This window comes from Alligator mississippiensis, chromosome 2 (genome assembly GCF_030867095.1).
Source record: "Alligator mississippiensis isolate rAllMis1 chromosome 2, rAllMis1, whole genome shotgun sequence".
Classification (NCBI taxonomy): Eukaryota; Metazoa; Chordata; order Crocodylia; family Alligatoridae; genus Alligator; species Alligator mississippiensis.
The window spans coordinates 146153228-146173124 of NC_081825.1; the positions used below are offsets into that span (position 1 = coordinate 146153228).

Genomic DNA, 19897 nt, shown 5'->3' on the forward strand with positions numbered 1-19897 from the left:
TAGAAACTGTTGCAGGATTAGTGGGAAAGACAAAATGGGAATGGAACAGCTGAGAGGAAAATGCATGGTAGGGAGCTGAAGAGCAAGACAGTTCTGCTCCCACAATTAGGTATGGCCGTCTTGTAACATTTGGTGAATCCACAGATGATAATCTCTTATGCAAATGGTAGAAGCCTTGATTCTTTTGTTTAAAGAGGGAGGTTGAAAATCAAGTATGTGATTCTCCTAGTTTAGCTTTAAAAAGTGTGATGTGTTTGAAGCAATGTTGGCTATCTGGAACCAAACCTTTCAAGATATTAGGCTTACCTATTTTTCTAAAGAAAAAAAACCTGTGGAGACCCTCCTGGGTCACATTAGTAGTTTTGAGCATATGGTAGCAGTAAAACTAGTTGGGGGAGATTTAAGGAGGGAATACAGTTACTATCAGAGTACTGGACAGAGATATTCAGAAATAAAGTGTTCTTTTCCATCTGCTCACGGGTCCTATTTGTGGGCTTACGATTGCCCTGATCCTTTGCCAGAGCCGGTGGCAAACTACAGAGCCAATTGCAACTACCCAAGATGCAAACGGTCTTACATCTTGTGTAGTTATTAACCCCAAGGCATAGTGGGTGTAAAAAACCTGGCAATCTGATTAAGTGGCACAGGTGTGAAAACACCCAAGTTGCTGTTGCAAAGATCACTTTCCTGGCTTGTTGCCATGTCCCTTTCCTGCTTCTTTGCATCAGACATATGTTTCTGTACTTGCTTTTGCTGTACTTGCTTTCCTGGCCTTGGTGCCTCCTACTAGCTCTCTCGGATTTTCTACAGTACCAGCTGTTGGGTTCAGTGCCTATGATGGCAGTCTTCATCACTGATGGCAGCTGCTTCCATTTTAAGCAAATGCCTTCATGTTCTGTCCCCAACTGCTTGAAAAGAGATACCCATAAACAGACCGACGTCCCCCAGCTCTCTCCTTAAAACTCTCCTCTGATGTGATGCCTACACAGCATGCTGCAGCCACTGGGCTGAGGCCACTGCTTACGTATTGGGCAGGATAGTCTGTTACCTTGTGTTCCTTGTCTGCCTCATTTTATACTTACTTTATAAAGCTCTTTAGGGCAGGGTGTGTCATCTCCTTCTGGGTTTCTGTAGCATCTAGCCTGCTGGGGCTCTCATCCATGAGTGCATAGGTCCAGTGAAACATGCAGCAATAGAACAAAGTAGTAGAGAATGAGGCTTCTATCAGCATGACACACTGCTACTTATTTCTTCCCCCTCCTTTTTCCCTTTACACAGCTTCCAAATTTAATTCTGCAGGGCTAAAAAAAACAGCTAGTTGAGTTAGCTTCCAACTGATTTCTTAACTATGTGAATTTGGTAAGAGAAACGACATGAAGCACCTTGATCCGACTATGAAACCAACTGAAGGATGAAACTTGGAGCCTCTTGCCTAGAAGGAGGCATGTTTGCTGATGCAGGGATGCTGCACTGCCATCTACTGGATGGTCAAGGAAAGGCTCACACGCAAGGGGGCAGGGGTGGTTTACCAATGAAAACACCATTGCCAAAACTTTCAGCATTCTCCTGGACCCTTGCTGCTTTGAGATGCTCAATTCTTGATAGAATTTGGCATAGCTTCATCTCTGGTTCAGCTACTGCAGCGTTAAGATGGGGATTAATCTGGCTCAGGACAATTACTGTAACGGCTTTCCTTCCTTCAGGAACCCTTTTCCCTTGCCTCTTTTTCTCCACCCCAAATAGTTTGTAACAACTGCTCTGATAGATCCTGTGGCTGCATCCTCATCTCATTCCCCCCCTCACAGCCTGCTTCAGCTGTTCAGATCCTTAAATGGGAAGGGTTCATTCTGTCCAGCAGAAGCAGCCTCTGAGCAGCTTGCTACAACTGCTTGAAAGTAAAGCAAAGGGTATTACTTCTGCTGGGCAAACCGTCTTCAAAACCTGAAGGTTGAGTATTTTTTTCTGAACCCTCTTCCTTCTCTCTCCTTCCCTAAAAACAAGTCACCAGGCTGTTGAGTTTGGAATGTTTTCCCTCTGCCTTTCAAGTGTAATGGTCCAGAGGAGCCTCTGCCAGGCATCTGAAATGCGTGTTTGTTGCTACTTTCTTTGCAGCTGTCAAAATGGATCATTTGTTAAGGTTGAAGTAAAGTATATTGTTTGCTACTGAAATAAATTTCCCCAATGGAGAAGTAGTGGGCAACTTTAAAATAACCAAATATTACGTTTCTACATCAACAGTCATAGAAAGAAACCTTTTCACATAGTCCCCTGCAGGTTGTTGATAATGACAATATCTAAGATAATGACAATATCTTTTTCTGCAGAGTCTTTGAGGATGTGGTTCCTGCTATCAGAAAGTGGAGGGAAGCAGGGATGAAGGTGTATATCTATTCTTCAGGGAGCGTGGAGGCACAGAAGCTTCTGTTTGGATACTCTACAGAAGGTGATATTCTAGAGGTAGATAAGATTATAGCCTTATTTAAAGCTGCTTCATCTACAACACAGGGATAATGGCCCCTTCCCAGAGGTGGGGCAGTGATCTCCTTCGATTCTGTCTGAAGTACAAGGCATTCCTAGTCTCCTTTCTGCTGTACCAAATTACAGAAAAGTGTAAGATGGTGGAACGATGAGAAGCCAGCCTGAGCTGCAGTTATTGAATTTAGTTAGTCAAAAGCCACAGTTTGGGAGACTGTGTCCTTAAGTTGGCCTTTTCAGTTCTTGTTGTACACTCTTCCCATCAGCAAGGGCACTGCTAATGTGAAACAATGTCAGGTAGCACAACTGAAAGTTTTTTGGGGACAGACTCCTCCCTTCTTAAGCCACCCCTGTAAATAAACCTCATAAGAAATCTAAGGATTGGTGTGCAGCAAACCTAACTCCACTTCCACAAGGCTCATAAAAGGTACTCCCTTAATCATATTCAAGGAAAGGCAATTAAAAAATAAAGCTGCTGGTTGGGCTTCCATGCCTGGAGAGCTCTAGATGCTTACTATTTCAGCACAGACAGCATCATATCCCCTGTTCAGCCATGCAGCTTAGCCCTACATGTTGAATTCTTCTAGTTGCATGGTGGGAACAAGGGGGAAACCTATTAAGGCCACAGTTTATCTCTGGTTTCTAGAATTAACATCCTCCTACAAAGCTGCTTCTGTTTTAACCTTTCAGCTCTTTGACGGCCATTTCGATACCAAGATAGGTCACAAGGTAGAAAGCGAGAGCTACAAGAGGATTGCAGCAAGTATTGGATGTTCGACTGATAACATTCTCTTCCTGACTGATGTCACTCAGGGTAAGAGGTTGAGCTTTCCTGCCATTTCCCACATTAAAGCCAGGATAAAATGTGATCTTTACTTGCTATATTAGGTAATTAGCACCTCAAGAGCCACTTGGAGAGGCCTACAAGAATCCTTGCTCAGCCCCTACATCCATTGGGATGCCCCTTTAAGTTTCATCTCATCATTTGATATACATCTCAATCCAGGCAAGAGGAGCAAGTGTTTTCTGTTATGGAAACACTGATTTCCTCAAACTAAAAGAGTGATAGGCCTGATTCTCTGTACTTTGTGCATTGCTCTGACATGTGCAAAGTGTATGGTTGGTGAAAGTAAACTTGTTAGTTGCCAAGCAACATAGAACTGTTCCCCAGCCTTCACCATACATTTATTCCTTTTAGAAATATAGATCAGGGTAGCCAGCATAATGCCCAAGTAACTGATTAGAACGGTGATTCTCAACCCAGGGTGCCACAGTACCTTAAGGTGCCATGAAATTAAGGGTGCCACAAAAATATTAGGTATGCAAACACCTACACAATTCCCAAGATAAACCTAGAGATTTCATATAGGAACCCATTCTGATATGCTGTGGTCTGAGTTCTTTACAACATAATTGCTCTGTTATTTTTCCATAGTCAAGACTTGACTGAAAGCTGAGAGCTGGCATTTTTCAACAGGTGCTTTGAGCCTAAAAAGGCTGAGAACCACTGGATTAGAACAAGTCTTTCCATGTGTTTTAAGGTGCCTCAAAATTGGGCAACAGAGGTCTATTTGTCAGTACCACAGACCTTTAAAGAAAATGGGAGGTAGAGGACAAAACAGAAATCCTGAAGGGATGCTTAGCACTACCATTAACAAATCCCTGTAGAATTAGCATGCTGTTTCCTCAGCATGGGCATGAGTCATCAGCCAGGCGAGTCTTAACAAATAGCTTTTCTTCAAAGTACACCATTACCTTTGGGAACCCTGCAAGAATTGGGGATTCAAAAGAGGGAAGTAAGTTTGCATAAGCTTAGTCCTGGCAGCAGGCAGCCTCTCCACACTACACTGGCTAAACCTGTACCAGGCAGTAGGCAGGGTAAATTTGTACCTTATAGACTAAATCAGAGATGCATAAGCTTTTATAAACAGCAGCTTACCTCAGACTGTCAGCATTAGCCCACCACACAGGAAAAAAAAACCCCATCCAGTCCTAGATGTATCCCCACTCTGGAGGCAAGGAAAAGTGGAGGCAGTGTGGAATAATTCTTTCCTGCCTTCTGAGCAGGCTTGGGAGGGTACCAGGAGCATGCAAAAGGCCTACGCACCACTTCAGATTCACCTGAATGGAGCATGGAATTTCAACTTGACAAGACTGTGGAAAGCACTTGGGCAGAGTTCTGGGCTCTGAATGCTACTAACCAAACACAAGTTTTGAGGGAAAGGAGAATAGGGCAGAGCCTAGTGCTTTAAGGGTAGGGGAGGAGCCTGTAGCAATCCTCAGCAGGAGAAACTGTTCTGCCCTTTGGGACAGTGAATTCTGAGGTCATGTTAGGGTCACTGAAGACTACAGCTTGGCCACAGCCCTTGTAAGATGTACTAGTATTTGCTCTACCACATAGTTGGTGCTATGACAGCAAACAGGCCTGTCCTCTCTGAAGGGGCATTTAACAGGAAAGTCTAGTAGGTGTGCCCCCCACTTGCCTTCCATTTACTCCTGTTAGAGTGCAGTTTTCAATCTATTGCTCTCTGCAGTACTTGCATTGCTATGTCACCAGGAGAGACCTGGTTTCACTTTCATCCTGTTAAAATTTTTGGGATGCCTTCTAAAGCTGAGAAGCATAGGAGGTCTGTGCACTGGAGAGCCACATTTCATGTTCCCTAAATACTCTCTCTTCTTTCTAGAGGCAAATGCTGCAGAAGAAGCAGATATGCATGTGGCTGTGGTCATCAGACCAGGCAATGCAGGATTAACAGATGATGAGAAATCATATTACAGTCTTGTCACATCTTTCAGTGAACTGTGCCTGCCATCTTCTCCTTAGAACTTTTACATGACTAGAAGACTAAACTGTGGCTGATGAAATTGACCTTTTCACCCTGGTTAGTTATGTTGGTAATAAGGGTGTTTTGCTTTCTTACATAGGTATGGCATCCATGACTTTTTCAGATGTTGAGATCAGTATATTTCAGATGGGATTCCTAGAGCAGTAAGACTGAGGCCTACAAAATGAAGTCAGCTGGAGTTGTGAGCAGTTTGAGGAAGCAGCATCTAAAAAAGTTGCTTTTGCTTAGCTCCCCTAACAGGGGAATTGCTACCAGAGGAAAACTCTACCAGATACCTAGTTTTGAAAACTTATAAACAGGATGTGCCATCTTTACAAATAAAACATTCCGTGAAGAAAGCATTTCTCACTCCAGCTGACTTTTGGCTCTTACAAGGAAACACCTTTCTCTGCAAATAGGGGTAATAAATCATTTTCTGGGTAAGGAGAAAACAACGTTAAATTAAGTCAATTTTCTTCCCTAACAAGTTAAACTATGTATGTTCAGAATAACCAAAGTTAAATACAACATATAGACCACGATACTGTGGTTTTGATCTGTCACAGTCTGGCAACAAAGAAGTTCTTTAGCCTGAAGTGAGTGAACGACACTATCTAAACCCTACAGCACCACCCGTAAGGTACAAGAGGCACACTGCAAGCCTAGCAAGGAAATTAGGCTATATATAGGGTTGTTGTTTTTTAAAAGAAATATAAAGATAAACTCACGTGTACTGATACTGTGCAACATTGAGCTCCAGAACCTGCTGCATGCTAGAGCAGATTTTACCTTTGTAGTATTTTTAGCAATAATGCCTGAAGACTCTCAAGAGGCTACAAATTGGTTCCCTACCCTATAACCCAGATCATCTGGGAATAGATATTTAACAGGAATACTTCACAATGGTCATTTTCTACTGTTTACTGACAACAAATTTGTTTCAGAAAACAACTGTGGAACAGCACTGCTTAAAACTGTGCTGACTTGTACAAGGTGTTCATGTAGCATTTCCTGCTGGTGGTGAATAAAACATAATTTTGACTTATTAATGCCTAACACCATTCAGTATCTGTCATTCCACAGAGTTAGAGCTCCATCTTGAAGCAATTCAGAGTCCTTGCCCCAACTTTGTCTAGGAAACCATTCCAAAATTTAATTCTGACTAGTTAGAAGACTTCTAAAATTCCATCATTCATTCATTGTTCTCTAATTTAAACAGCTCTTCTCCCTCTCTGATTATTGTGCTCCATAAATGCATTTTTAAAGAGTAATCTCAATTTTTCTTTTCCTAAATTAAATGAGCAAAGCTCTTTTAATTTCCACCCAGAAGACAGGTTCTCCACTCCCCTAACCATCCTAGTAACCCTTCTCTTTACCTGCTCCTTTTTTAAATTTATCTTTTTGAACATGTGACCAGAACTGCACACAATATTCTAAATGGAATCCTACCAGGGCTTCATTCACTGATACTAAGGCTTCCATGTCTCTACTAAAAATATTCCACTCAATACACCCTAACATTTTTTCATGATTGCATCATACTGATGACCAGGGATCCTGGTTTTCTCTGATAAAAATAAATAAATAAATCACAAATTCTCTGATAAAACAACCCAAAATCCATCATTAAATTAAAAGCCTCCTGCAGCCCTCCCCCCACCCAAGCCCTGCTGGTGCCCCTTACTGCCCCCACAACAGCCCCCCCACCCTACTTGTGCCTCTTGCCCCCACCCACAGCCTCCATCCCCCAGCCGTGCTGGAGGGGGCCCCCAGCTGCCAGGGCTATGGGACTAGGGCCCCAAGTCTGCAGCTCCCTGCCCCCAACAGCAGGCAGCTGTACAAAAGCAGCATGGAGCCGGCTCCCCCACTGCTGTGCCTGCTTGGGTGGGGGCAGGGCCAGCTCCTGCCCCCCCCCCCAGCCCTGCCAGTGCCCCCTAGCCATGATCCACAGCTCCCCAGCCCTGCCAGAGGGGCCCCCAGCCCCCTGCAAGCCCCACTTACCTCAGGCTCCCGGAGCAAAGAGTGAAGCTGAGCTGAGAGGAGCTGTGGCTGACTGAGCGCTTCAGGCCCTGCTCTTCCACCACCCCCCCTCCGGGCAGGGCTGGGGGTTTCCCGCCCTGTTTGCAAACCGCTCTTGCAAGCTGCAGCTCAACCAGCCTACAAGAGCGGTTTGCAAAAGCAGGGAATCCGCAGGTTTTTCTGCTAAAAGGAGAAATCCGCGTTTTCTCTGATAAAAAGGGGAAATCCGTGGTTTTCACTGTTTTTCTGTGGAAAACCAGGATCCCTGCTAATGACTCATGGTCATCTGTTAATAAGCCAAGGTCCTTATCTTCTGCCATCACTTCCAGTCTTCAAACCCTAGTTTTACACCACAAATTGCTGGTATTGATTCCTAAGTGCATGACTTGGCACTTCATCCCATTAAATTTCAGACCCTTTCTACTGATTCACTTTACAAGTTTATTTGTTTCTTCCTGTATATAACAATCCAGTCCATATTTAACCCACATGAAAAAAAACACTTAAATTTTTAAATTCATTAAGATCGAAAGAGGAGAAGGGCTAAAGCCTGACTTATGACTTTTGAACACTTGGGTTGGCAATACCAGAAGCACAAAGTAGAAGGGAATTGTTTTAGGTAACTTTCTGAATGCAGACCAGTCCATGCATAGTATTTGGCAAGTAGGGTTCATTATGCCACACCGGACCTCCATTAATTTTGATGTACCCTGCGCTGTACTTGCAAATCCAATAGCAGAACCGAGCCCTACATTGAATGCCAATATCTGCCGTACAAAAACTGAACTGAGATTGCAATAATTTCTCTGTATTGCCATCTATATTGATATCATTCAAGCAGAGAAGACTTTTCAAAAGTAAATTTTAATCTTGATAATGCATTTTCTCCTGGGAAAGCAATAGATTACCAGAGTTCAGGGCCCAACCTCAAGGAAGGTTCAGTTAATCTGAGCAAATCTATAGCCTGTTTTAACAAATGTCTGTGTTTAAATGTACCAGATTAGCAACCATTAATACTGGATCTGTATCTAAATGGTCGAATAGTCCTTGAACCTAATTAGCATTGATTTGCACCAGTGTAGCATTACTCAGAGAAAATACCTGACCACACCTTATTCCTTTCTTCATAACAAAACCATGCAGAAAAAAGGGGGGGGTGGAAAACAACAACTTCATTTTCTCCATAAACGAAATTTATTTTGTGGTCATGTTTCAGTGTGTATCAGTCATCATTCAGCTGTACTGAAATGTGCCATTAGAAATACATTAAGAAATGTACAGTATATCACCAAGCAGCTGAAATGCAGCTTGGCTTGCATATAGTAGAAGGAAAAAAAAAAAAAATCACAAACTTCATTATTTTTCTTTGAGAAAATTTCAAAATACAAAATGATAAAACAGAAGTATTTGATTTAAAAAAAATGTCACAGTGGACTATTTACAGTAAAACACCTTTTAACAAAAACATTTATGCTTCTCTGTTCAATATGCATGTGTGTATATGCGATTCCCCATGTATGTCTGGTTCCATCTCGCCTTCCCCTAACTGACAAAAGGAAAGTTACCTGGATTGGCTTTAAACCAGCTGCGAGTTTTCCGCTAGTGTGGTAAAATCACTACAAATAAACTTAGATGCTGTCCCCAAAGACACTCCCTTCTCAGAAAGTTTCCTGCCTTTTTTTCTTTTTAGTACTGTTATTTTAAGATAATACCCAATAGCCAGATTCTGCAATCAGGTGTAAATACTCCATTCAGTAGAGTTACTCTAGATTTATATCAATATTAATGGAAGACAAAACTCTGGCCCAAATAAAACAGCGTAAGAGGGCCAGTGGGAAATTTTCCATCAAGATCTGTTTCAGCAAGGAATGTTGACTTTTAATTAAAAAGCCAAACTCACACAACTATAACCTTGTGACTGAGAAACACTACATGCCTCATGTAAATTGTAATTCATGCATCTTACACCCCTATTTTCAGTCACGCTCATTATTTTCTGGGTGGGCTACATGAGGCACCATGAGGGCTCAGCAGGGAGATAAAAGTTCCAGCTTGAGTCTGGCCCATGGAGCAAAACAGGGCTTAGTCACCTGAACAACTCATACCTACCATGTTAGTGTTTCCTCTTAAATATCTGGTTTTCAGACCTAAGATTTTTATTTGTCACTGGGGAAAAAAAAAAAATCATACTTTTTTTCAGGTGAAAAAAAATTCTACATTTTCTCCAACCAGCCTGATGATTTAAAACTGGGTAACAAAAAATTTGCTCCAGAACTGAAACAATTGGCAGGTGGTTTCCCTCTTCTAAGGAACAGGAGAAAGCTCCTATGAATACTGTATTTTATCTATCCATCTCCACCTATAGTTGTCTTTAGTAACCTGAATTTTTAAGACTAATTTCAACCCATGCAGAGGCCCAGTCTAAGGCCTGTGCACTGCCTAAGTCCTAAGGGCCCTAATCTTGCAGGAGTCCTCACAGGGACTTCAGTGAGGTTTTGTCACATGGAATCAATTGCATACCTGGATGCCTAGGCCTTAAATAAGATGCAGTGTAGGGCTCAGCTTTATCCTTTGTGCCAGAATCTGCCAAGGGGTGAATTTCCCTTGTAAGTGCATAAAGCAGCAAAATAAGCTTACATCCTATATACTCTACATTAAGCATTTACCATCCATGAGCCAGGGTTGCTATTCAAGGTTTCTCTTGCCACTTAGGCATGGTAACAAAAGCAGCTTTTTTACTATTATACACAGTATCGTATGGAAGCACTAAAAATAAAAAAAATTTAAAATCCTCTCCAGGTCCTGTCTAGGCAGAATGAATGTTCACATTTTCACTTAGCACTGCTTGCTTACTCGAGCCCCAGCTGTTCAAACCAATGTGTAAACTTGAAGTAGCAAAGATTAAGCCCCACAGCTGCGATGCATTTTGTGTTTTCTGTTTAGTTAGTGCCTGTGGGCCATTCTTGTCCCACACCAACAAGGACATCAGCTGATGACTATGATAACTGACTAGTGTTCTGCTACATTCTCAGTAGTCTAGTTTTCCTCAAACAAGGTCTCGCCTTTAACTACCTTCCAGACCAGAAGTGCCTGTTCTTAGTAAGGATCAGTATGTTTGCATTTTCTTCTGCTGACTGGTTCCAAGTTCACATGGTATAAAACCAGTTCAAGAGCCAGCAGTTCTTCCTCACTGTGCAACCCAATTACCCCTGTCCAACAAGGCAAAGGAAAAAAAATGCAGTTGAAATGTTAGACAGAAGCAGTCCAGAGGTCTGAGAGCAGGGCAGGGAGTCCGCAGATCCTGAGTACTAAATCCTAACTCTATTTGTGGTCCTGGAGAAGTCCTTTCCTTCAGTTTCCTCATCTGTACAGTGGGGTTAATATTGTAGTATTATGAGGACTGACTGTTCAGCATTTGTATTATGACTGGGACACGGGTTGCAGAGAAAGAGGTGTCTCAGCAATTTCTCTCACAAAAACATTATTTCTTCATATTTGATCAGATAGATACTTATGTTTTGTTTTGCCCTTAGCAACCACCCTCAAAGCCCTTTGGCAATATGACTTTGATTATACATGAAAAATGAACTCATCGAAAAGGTGTAATGAGGTCATGAGTTAAATCATGTGACCACCCTAGCCTGCTACCGTGACAAAGGCAGGCTCTACACCTGATCCGTTTGATACTCGGACGCCTCCGAAAGGCTTTCAGAAAAGCTCAGGAAGTTTTCCTGATACTCAGAGCAAACGATCTCGAATCTGTAGTGTCTGAACTCCACTGCAAAGGTGCCGAAGTAGCAAAGGAAGCACATCACCAAACCCCACTGGATCCTGGCAGCATGCATATGGATCTCTTGGGCCATCAGGATGAAATCTGGAAGTGACCTGTCAAGGCAAATACTCCCAAGTAGCACTAGCACCAAATAGGATGAAGAATACTGGGTTGATAGCCTCTTGCCTTCAATTTTATAGATAAACTATTGAGCAATGACAACCAGCTTGCAATTAGAAAAAGGCTTTTAGTGAAGAACCAGGAAAAGGATGAATTGTCCAGGGTTCAACAGGCAGAAAATTAGACAGGCCTATCACATCTGCAAACCTGTCAGACGTAGCAGCACTTCTGATGAGGATAACAAGGATGCTGCAAATCCCACCTACACCTCAGGGCTAGGGACAGACATTCAAAAACCCTGAGCCTGAACTGATTCAATCTTTGCAGGTTAGTCCAACCTGGCTAGGCTGAACTGATTTGTAACTGTGCAGACATCCCAGACATGCAGGCACATGCCTGCAGTGGCTCAAGCTAGAAGCTGGGGAGGCACTAGAGCAGCCCTCCCTTCCCTTCCACAGAACTGAGCTAAGGGGGAACATGGCCAGACCCTGGCAGGATGCTCTGATTAGCCAGGCAGGGAATTGATAACAGTGTTTATCACCCCATTAAGAAAACAGAGGGACATTACCGGCTACCTGTTGATTCTGCCTTTTGATTCAGCACAGACCATAGCCAGCATGTGGTCTGCTAGCTAATACACATACACCACTCTGCAAGGCAGAGGGGAGGGGGGGAATTCCTGCTTAGCAAGGAGTGGTGAGGAGAGGGAGGAAGCAGCCTTCAGTCTGTGCTGGAGCTGCAGCCAGGAAGCAGAGGGGAGGGGCCAGCTCTGCTGTGGAGCAGAGAGCCCTGCCCAGCCCAGAGAGCATGTCAGGATGCTGGGGGTGTCTGGTTTAAGTTAAACCAGGAAGGGGTCTGGGACAGACATTGCATAAACCGGTTTGCCCCAAATCAGTTAAGTCTGATACTACATTCAACCGGGTTTAGCTCAAACCAGTTTCAGCCATTTTGAAACTGGTTTATGTGCACTGAACATCTGTTCTGTTACAGGTTTAAACCAGTTTCTCATCACTTAAACCAGTTTGTGTAATGTCCGTCCCTAGCCCAAGGAACTCCAGAAAAAGAAGGGAAGGACCAGCATCTATATTTTATGACTTCACCACTGTATTTACAGGTTGAAGAGCATTTGAAACCAGCCCTCTACAGGACCATCATGAAAATGATGTGGACATATCTACTGTACCCCTGCCAGTTTTCCTTGCTGTGTTGAATGCTGATGACATTGAACATTAAATTTAACTCTCCTCTATTACACTCCAGTCCCATCTCCAGTTTGAAAACTACCAGGTTGTAGGGCCAATTACATGCGTTTAAAATATGTGGGACCCCTAAGAAGTAGAGGTTCTAGCCACATCAAGGGACTTCTGTAGTGTAACAAGGTCCTTCAACACAGAGTAGGTGGGATCTCTGGATTGCTTACGGACAACCTCTTGTCCCACTGCCTCTTCTAGAATACTGCTGTGTAATCTTCACCTTAGTAAAAACTTTGCAAGTTCCCCACTGGTAATGAATAGTCTTCTACACAGCTTCATGCTCAGATTCATCACAAAAGTAAGTTAGAACCTATTTCTCTGGCCTATATTTACCCATTGAAAACTTTATTTTCCAGTGCATAGAAATGGTCCTCCCTCCCAAAAGGAGGTCTAAAACTAACATTTGTCCAATACAAAGCTACATAACAAATAACTGAAATCACTGAATTCTGTCAAGCTTTTATCACAATCAAATATACCTTGAAAAATTTTCCCCCAACTTTATGCTGTTGAGAAGCAGTCACAGCTCACATCCGAGTAAAATAGCACTGAACACGGTGGGTGCATCTACATGAGATGCTGATTGCACAGTAGCCAAGTAATACTGCTAATATGTTAACTGCACAGTATTATTAGGCTATTGCGCAGTAGACTACTTTAAAGACATTCATCAGCATTACTGTGCAATAACTCTGGTTACTGCGCATTTATTTAGTACTTGCTTATACAAGTACTAAATAAATGCACAGTAACCACTGTGAAGTAGCATCTCATGTAGATGCACCCACTGTGGCCAAAATCAAGTTTTAAAATGTTTCCAGCTTTCTCCTCCACTGTTCATAGGATTGTTTGAGAACTGTGCTCAAAGATAACATTTGCTCCCTGCAAAGGAGCAGCTCAAAGCCAGTACCTCAAATTCTCCAAACAGGACTTTTATACGTGGCACTTCAGTGCTATATAAATCTTGTGCTATAAGCCCTCTGCACAGGAGAATCACCTGGTGTGAAGTAATCAAATTCCAATAACATTCAGCATGTTAGGACATGAGTTTCTACAGATTTGGAGAGTACCTCAACACTGACTCTCTGCATCTATGGCAACAACAATTTTCAAAAGCCCCTCCAAACGATGGATTAACGTAGTTAATTAAAATGTTCTTTTGCCAGACCCAACTTGCTGCAGGCCCTTAGGCAGAATCTTATACCAACCATAGGCATCCTCTTTTAAAACAGAAACCACTGGAAGAAAAATATGCAAGCCTAGTTTGGCAAATTATCAGCAAGACATAAGCAAAACCATGAGCCAAACCCTTCCGAAAAACAAACTTCAGTAGCTGGAAGTGGGGTAGGCTATCCATTGTGGCACCAAACTGGTATACTTCTCAACTCTGGGTGAGTATTTTCAGAAGCGACAGATGACTTTTGGAGTATACAGCCAATGTCAAAAAATGAGCAAGGAACACAAATTTCATTGCGAGTAGGAGTCAGTGGTCCTCTTTGAAAATGATCGAAAGAACTGAAAATAAATTGTTGATAATTTTACTGAAATAAACCTATAGAACATTACTTATTTCTGTTCTTATCTTTTCTTCTTTTCCTATTTTTCCCCAAGATATTGCAAAACCTTAAATATTGCTCTACATAATGGTGTAGTCTTGTTGCTTTATTTGTCTGATATTAGATACCGCTTTATGGTAAAACAGCTTCTAGAATGGTTAATAAGTGTTCAAAACCCCTCTTGTGGCCTGGGAAATGATATCTGCTCTGAACAGGAGAATTTAAAAAGTTTAGTTACAGCTTTCATTGGCTTAGTTTCTTGACAGGAATGTGATGACAATCCAGGAGACATCTCCTGTTATGCCGCCTCTTACTGCAGTGTGGAATTCATGTATACTGATGCTATACAAAGGTTAGAACATGAGTTAAAGCCCCGTGACCTGGTGATGAAATCACTGCCACTAAGGACTACAAGAGAAACTAATATGGTCAAGGAAACAAGCAGAATGGGAAGGAAGGCTGAAAGTGGGAGGGCACAGCATTGCAGGTGAAATACTCAAAACCTGCAGAGAAAGTCTAAACAAGAGGATTGTAGTTGATCAGCTGAGGCTGAAAAGGCACCAGGCCCCCAAGTCCTCAAAACATTCCAGGTTCCTGACAGCACTGTACTATGTCCTTACACTTATGCATACACATTCAAAGTAAAGCTCACACTGGGTACATTAGACTACAAGCTCACAAGATGCATTAGACTAATCTAATGTGCAGTAAAGAATCACAGTCCAAACATGCATGGCAATTACTGCATAGTAAGTTACAGTCTAATGTGCCATTTTCTAGTACTTGTAGATATAGGTACTAGAAAAACAGTGCATTCACTAATGCACCGTACTACATGTATAGACACTGACCAGGAGCAAGTTGTTCCTGGTCAACCTAGGCAGCAGGGGGCCACAGGGGTAGGGAGAGCTGTCCCAGCTCAGCAAGATACTGCCTCCCAGCCACATAGAGATTGGGACGTATCCCAATCTCCACTTGGCTGAAAGAGAGCTGCCCACCCGGCTGGGTCACCTCCCTCTTCTGCCCCCACTGCCACTCAAGGCCAGCCCAATCTCCCCTCGGCTGCTGCAGGGGGGGCAGAGCAGGCATGGGTAACTAGTGCCTCCTGAATCTGGGGGGGGCACCTGCAGAAGCCACCGATAGCACTGGCGGTGAAGACACGGCTGGCGAGCACCCATAGAAGCTGCCAGCGGCATCAGCAGCAGGGGCAGGGCTGGCAAGCACCCACAGAAGCTGCTGTTGGCAGCAGGGGACAGGGCTGGTAAGCACCTGTGGGGGGGGAGGGGGGCCACCGGCCCTTCCAATGGCGTTGGCCATCAGAGGGGGCAGGTGCACCCCCTACCAGTCACCTATGAGAGCAGGGCAGGAGTAGCCCTGCACTGAGCTGCTCCTATTGAGCTCAGTTTGCTCCTGACAGGCGCATATGTAGACATGCGCTGGGGAGCGCTTTAATGAGCCTGTATTTTCTGCGCAGAAAATTCAGGCACATTAATTGCACATGTAGCACCCACTGAAGTGCTCGCCTGAATTTGCCCGTTAAGAACTATGGTATTCAGTACACAGGAAGTTCTTTCCAGGTGTCTCTCTTATTGGGAGGGTAAGCAAGGTTCTTCTCCTTTAAAAGAGATGGGATATCTAAGCTATGGAACAATTCAATGACCATCCCAGGTCTCACAGCAGATCACTAGCCAACCTGCAAACAGAACTCGCATCTCCTCTGGACATGGTTTTCAAAGAGTAATCTCCTTTTGGGCTCCACTTTTCCATCCCTAACACTTGGTTTTCAAAGAGTAATCTCCTTTTGGGCTCCACTCTTCCATCCCTAACAGACTGTAGGGTGTAACAAGTATGCATTCAGGTGACAGGACTGATGCATCTTAAAGCCCTTGGAACACATAAATGTATGCATCCAAATTCCATCACATTTTGTACAGACAGAGACTAAAGAACTAGGTCATAAAGAGAAAACTCCTTCACTCTTTGAGAACTCAAATCCAAGTGACGAGGGAGGAAGGGACTGTGTTTTGGCTACAGGACACGGACACAGCCTCTGTTCCTGTGTAAGTGACCTTGGGCAAGCCACCATCCCTCTGTGCTTCAGTGTCCCTGTAAAGTAGGAAATCCATCCTCAAAGACTTCAGGGAATCAATATCAAGCAGAATTCCCTGGTGCTCATAAATGCTTGGAGAACACAGGTTTTACAGGACTCTATTAAAACCTCTACTTCAGTGACAGGCAGGCTTTTATGCATAGGCACCTGTACTTCCAGCCACAAGACAAAAGGATACAAAGGACCACACACAGGGTTATAGTAGCAGATAAGAGGACTCGTGGGATTCCAACTTTTCGTCCTTCATTCTTTAAGTTTATTTTGAGCGTCAAGGCAGACTGAATCCAGCAGGCCAGGGTTCCAAAACCAAATGTCAGGGAGGTGCCAACATTATGTATCTCTTCATCATTGGAAAGCTGTAGAATAAGAGGGAACTTGTGAGCTTCTGATACATCAAGCACCATTTACAGAAATCTTCCTGATGATCCTGCTGATTTGGGAGTGAAGCAATAGGCAAGAAAAATGGTGAGATATAGCTACATAGGAACATAGCTTTAACTGAAAAGAAAACCACAAGCAGGACAGTGGTTTACAGATTAGGAACAGCTACAAGCAGATTTTCCTCCCATAACAAAAAGCACTGGAAAATGCCATGTCCTGCAGGAATTTCTGTCCTCCTCCTACCACCTGTCAGGCAAGGAGAATGGATCTCCTTCAGAAAGTCCTTCCCCTGTTCTATATGGTGATCAGCACATACTGGGACAATTTTCTGGAACCTTGGCACTGCTGAATTAAAAGTTACTACTGGCAAAGCCCGTAGGCCCCAGCCCTGCAGTGAAATAGATGTGAGCGGGTGGAGACTCACTGGCTTCAGTGGAATTCTAGCAGGCAGAGTAGCCTTTTGTTTAGAGCCTCCACTGTTGGGCCATAGTTATATAAATCACTCTTGGGTCTCAATGCCTTCAATTAGGGAAAGCCAAGTCACGTGGAATGTAACAAGCAAGGCAAAGGAGCCATGAGCAGCCTGGCAAAATGAAGCTGTCACCTAATTTCTTAAAGCAGCTCATTGGCTTTGGGTGCCCAACTCCAACTGAACAGGGTACGTGTATCCAAATCATCCATGAAGTTTTAAAAAAAAAAATCTGAGCTTTTATCTATGAATAGTAGGACTGCGCAAAATGGCTATGTTTTGTTTTGGTTTGGGATTTGGCTGTTTTGGAGGACAGTAATTTGTTTCAGATTACTGTTTCATTTAGATTCGACCAAATCTGTTTTGGAGTTTCAACGTTGTTTCAGAGATTCAGATCGGTCAGGGAGAGGCAAACGCAACTGGGCAGCTGCAGGTTCTCCCGCGGCTCCGCCGGCTGTGCCTGCCTCTCCCTGGGCGGGGAGAGCCACAGGAGAAGCCCCCATGGCTGCCCTGCCTGGCCTCAACTCCTGCCTGGCCCCAGCCCCCCGGCACTTTAAAATGAGGGCTGCAGGGCTGTGCCAGACTCTTCCTGGGGGCACCTCCAAAACATTCCAGATGGTTTCGTTTAGTTTTGGAGCCTCCTGTTTCATTTCGGATTCAGCATTTCAGGCGCTGAAATGGGCTGAAACACTCCCAGAACAAAACGGCTGCCAAAATTGAAGCCCTAATGAAGACAGATTCACTTACAGCCAATCTGTTTGGGGAAGTTAGTTGCTCTACCCATAGTATTCCAAAGCCAGTCAGATTCCTTCTTCACTGAGGAAGTCAATGCAGTCTCTACAAAAGAGAATCTAACCCATAACCCTTTGGGTTGATCAATACAAAGGCTGTGGCTCCTATTCAGAAAGGCAGAACTGGACCATTCACTTATTTTGCAACCAAGGTGCTTCAGTTAGAAGTCCAGTTTCCCTGACCTCAGAAAAGAAGCTTCACTTTACCCCCAACTATCACAGCTCTCTCCTGCATGGAGCTCAGGTAGCCAAAAGTCAATCCATTTAAACAAAAGTCTAGGGTCCGGATACAATACTACCACTCAGCCTCTTGCATCTGTGATTTCAGACTGGACGAGCATGCAACCAGGGCGGAGGAGCTGTGGCTTCGCTGCACTGGGGGTGGCCAGCCTGTGGCATGGGCAGTGTGTGTGGAGCACATGAGAAACTGGGGAGGGGGCAGGCAGCACAGTGGTACATATGATAGAGAGCAGAAAGCAGAGGAGCCCATTGGGCAAAGGAAGGAGATCAGTGGCATGGCTGTCAGAAAGGTTCGCCCCAAATGCAATATAAAATACATATGCAGTGGTGAATTGGTGACCTGACCACAAATAGTCTCCGCCCCTTTCACCCAAATGCTGCTACACTGACCAACAGGGGACCAACCCCAACCCTTGCAGGTCTTCTGGTGAGCTTAGGTGATGGAGAAGGTCTTATACCATGACAGAGGGATGCTTTCTCCCAGAGTGATTCTTACAAGAGGTAAATACTCCTCAATATGTTCTGCAGTAAGTGCTAATTGTCTACTGGCCTCACACCAGCACCAAGAGCAAGAGAAAACAAAATGCAGAGCACAAGCACCCTAGTTCACTAAAATTTTCTGGTCCCATAGTGCTCACTTTGCTTAAGCATAAAGGATTATGACAATGCCAGGAATATCTCCTGCCATCAGACTCAGGCTCTGAGTTTTCACACCTTCCTTAGCAAGGACCAAGTGCCAAGGTGGTCATTACAAAAGTTGGTAGTATAGTCTGAATACCCATTGTAGACAAAGCCTTCTCATTACAGGTAAACTGAACAAGGATTCTCTAGTACGAGCCCCACCTCCAAGGCTGTCACTACCCCCAGAGAAGTTCATCTTTGCTCGTCTCTGCTATACCCCACCTTTGTCAGGAGTTCAATCATTTCTGGGCAAAATCTTTGAGAAAGTTCCAGGCACCTGCAAAGTCAGGGTTCAGATCAGGATACAGGCAGTTTCAGCAGCACTGATGGATGGACACCTCTCTTCCCCATGTGAACGGTAAGCAAACTAACAAAAAACATGGCAGACTGACCAAGTCAAAACAGCTATATCAAGAGAATTTTTTTTTTTTTTTTTTTTTTTTTTTTTTTTTTTTTTTTTTTTAATAAAAGCTAAAAGTTAAAAAGACTCCTTGAAGTCCACTAGGGATTTGTCTATTACAATCAATTTCATGTGGAAGACAATATATGATGGGCAGTAGTGCCAAACAGATAATTAGAAAGATAGCTGGCTCAGCCACCAAGGGACTGAGCTGCCTTTGCTGTGGTGGCCTGCAGCAGATGGAACTCTGTCCCTTAGCACAATTCTTTTCCAGACATTCTTGAATGAAAGCCATGTACAAATTAGATTTTATGGTGTTCTGTTTCAGCAGTAGAGCATGGAAAGGCATGTACAATGATCTAACAATGACATGTTTTATAGGGCTGTGGCACAAGATCTAAGCAAAGATGATGTCAGCCAATGAAGTGTGGCATTATTAGAGCAGAAATGACTTGTTTAGAGATGGATACGACAAGCCTTTTGCCAATGTAATGGATGCAGACCACGCAACATGCCCACAGCCACCCAGGAAAGAACCACATTGGCTACCAAAGAAAAAGAGGAGGAACTGGGAGCAAGATACCTGAAAGTTGCCGAGTAAGGTCATTCCAAATGAGGCCAAGCATAATACGACCAGCCCACTAACATTCAGCCAAGGGTTTAGCACCTTTGGCTTCAGCTGTATGAAACGGAGAACTGCAACGACAAGTGCTGAAGAAGAGAGAGAATGTGAGATAGTTATAAGCTCATCCTGTACAAACTGTATGAGTAGCACCCCCCCCCCCCCCACACACACACACACACA

General features: G+C 43.7%; 2 protein-coding genes across 8 annotated transcripts in view; one reads left to right on the top strand and one right to left on the bottom strand.

The window, feature by feature from the left end:
- ENOPH1 (enolase-phosphatase 1) overlaps positions 1 to 19677 on the top strand; it is a 32425-nt gene extending 12748 nt beyond the window's left edge. The window contains exons 4-7 of one of the 4 annotated variants that reach the window (XM_019483926.2): positions 2325 to 2457; positions 3166 to 3289; positions 18819 to 19050; positions 19474 to 19677. In XM_019483926.2, coding sequence (XP_019339471.1) covers positions 2325 to 2457; positions 3166 to 3289; positions 18819 to 19050; positions 19474 to 19516 — 532 coding nt within the window. In that variant the 3' untranslated portion in view covers positions 19517 to 19677. Of the gene's footprint in view, positions 1 to 2324; positions 2458 to 3165; positions 3290 to 5159; positions 6346 to 12325; positions 14030 to 18818; positions 19051 to 19473 lie in introns of those variants that run through there. The other 3 variants (XM_019483927.2, XM_014596279.3, XM_006270995.4) reach the window with 3 other exon arrangements.
- The window catches only part of TMEM150C (transmembrane protein 150C), a 73553-nt gene that overhangs the window by 10895 nt on the left and 42761 nt on the right, over positions 1 to 19897 (bottom strand). For 3 of the 4 annotated variants that reach the window (XM_006270998.4, XM_019483928.2, XM_059722228.1), the window contains exons 7-9: positions 19676 to 19803; positions 16309 to 16486; positions 8491 to 11193 (exon numbers count right to left, since the gene is read on the bottom strand). In XM_006270998.4, coding sequence (XP_006271060.1) covers positions 10985 to 11193; positions 16309 to 16486; positions 19676 to 19803 — 515 coding nt within the window. In that variant the 3' untranslated portion in view covers positions 8491 to 10984. Of the gene's footprint in view, positions 1 to 1082; positions 2113 to 8490; positions 11194 to 16308; positions 16487 to 19675; positions 19804 to 19897 lie in introns of those variants that run through there. The other variant, XR_009459902.1, reaches the window with a different exon arrangement.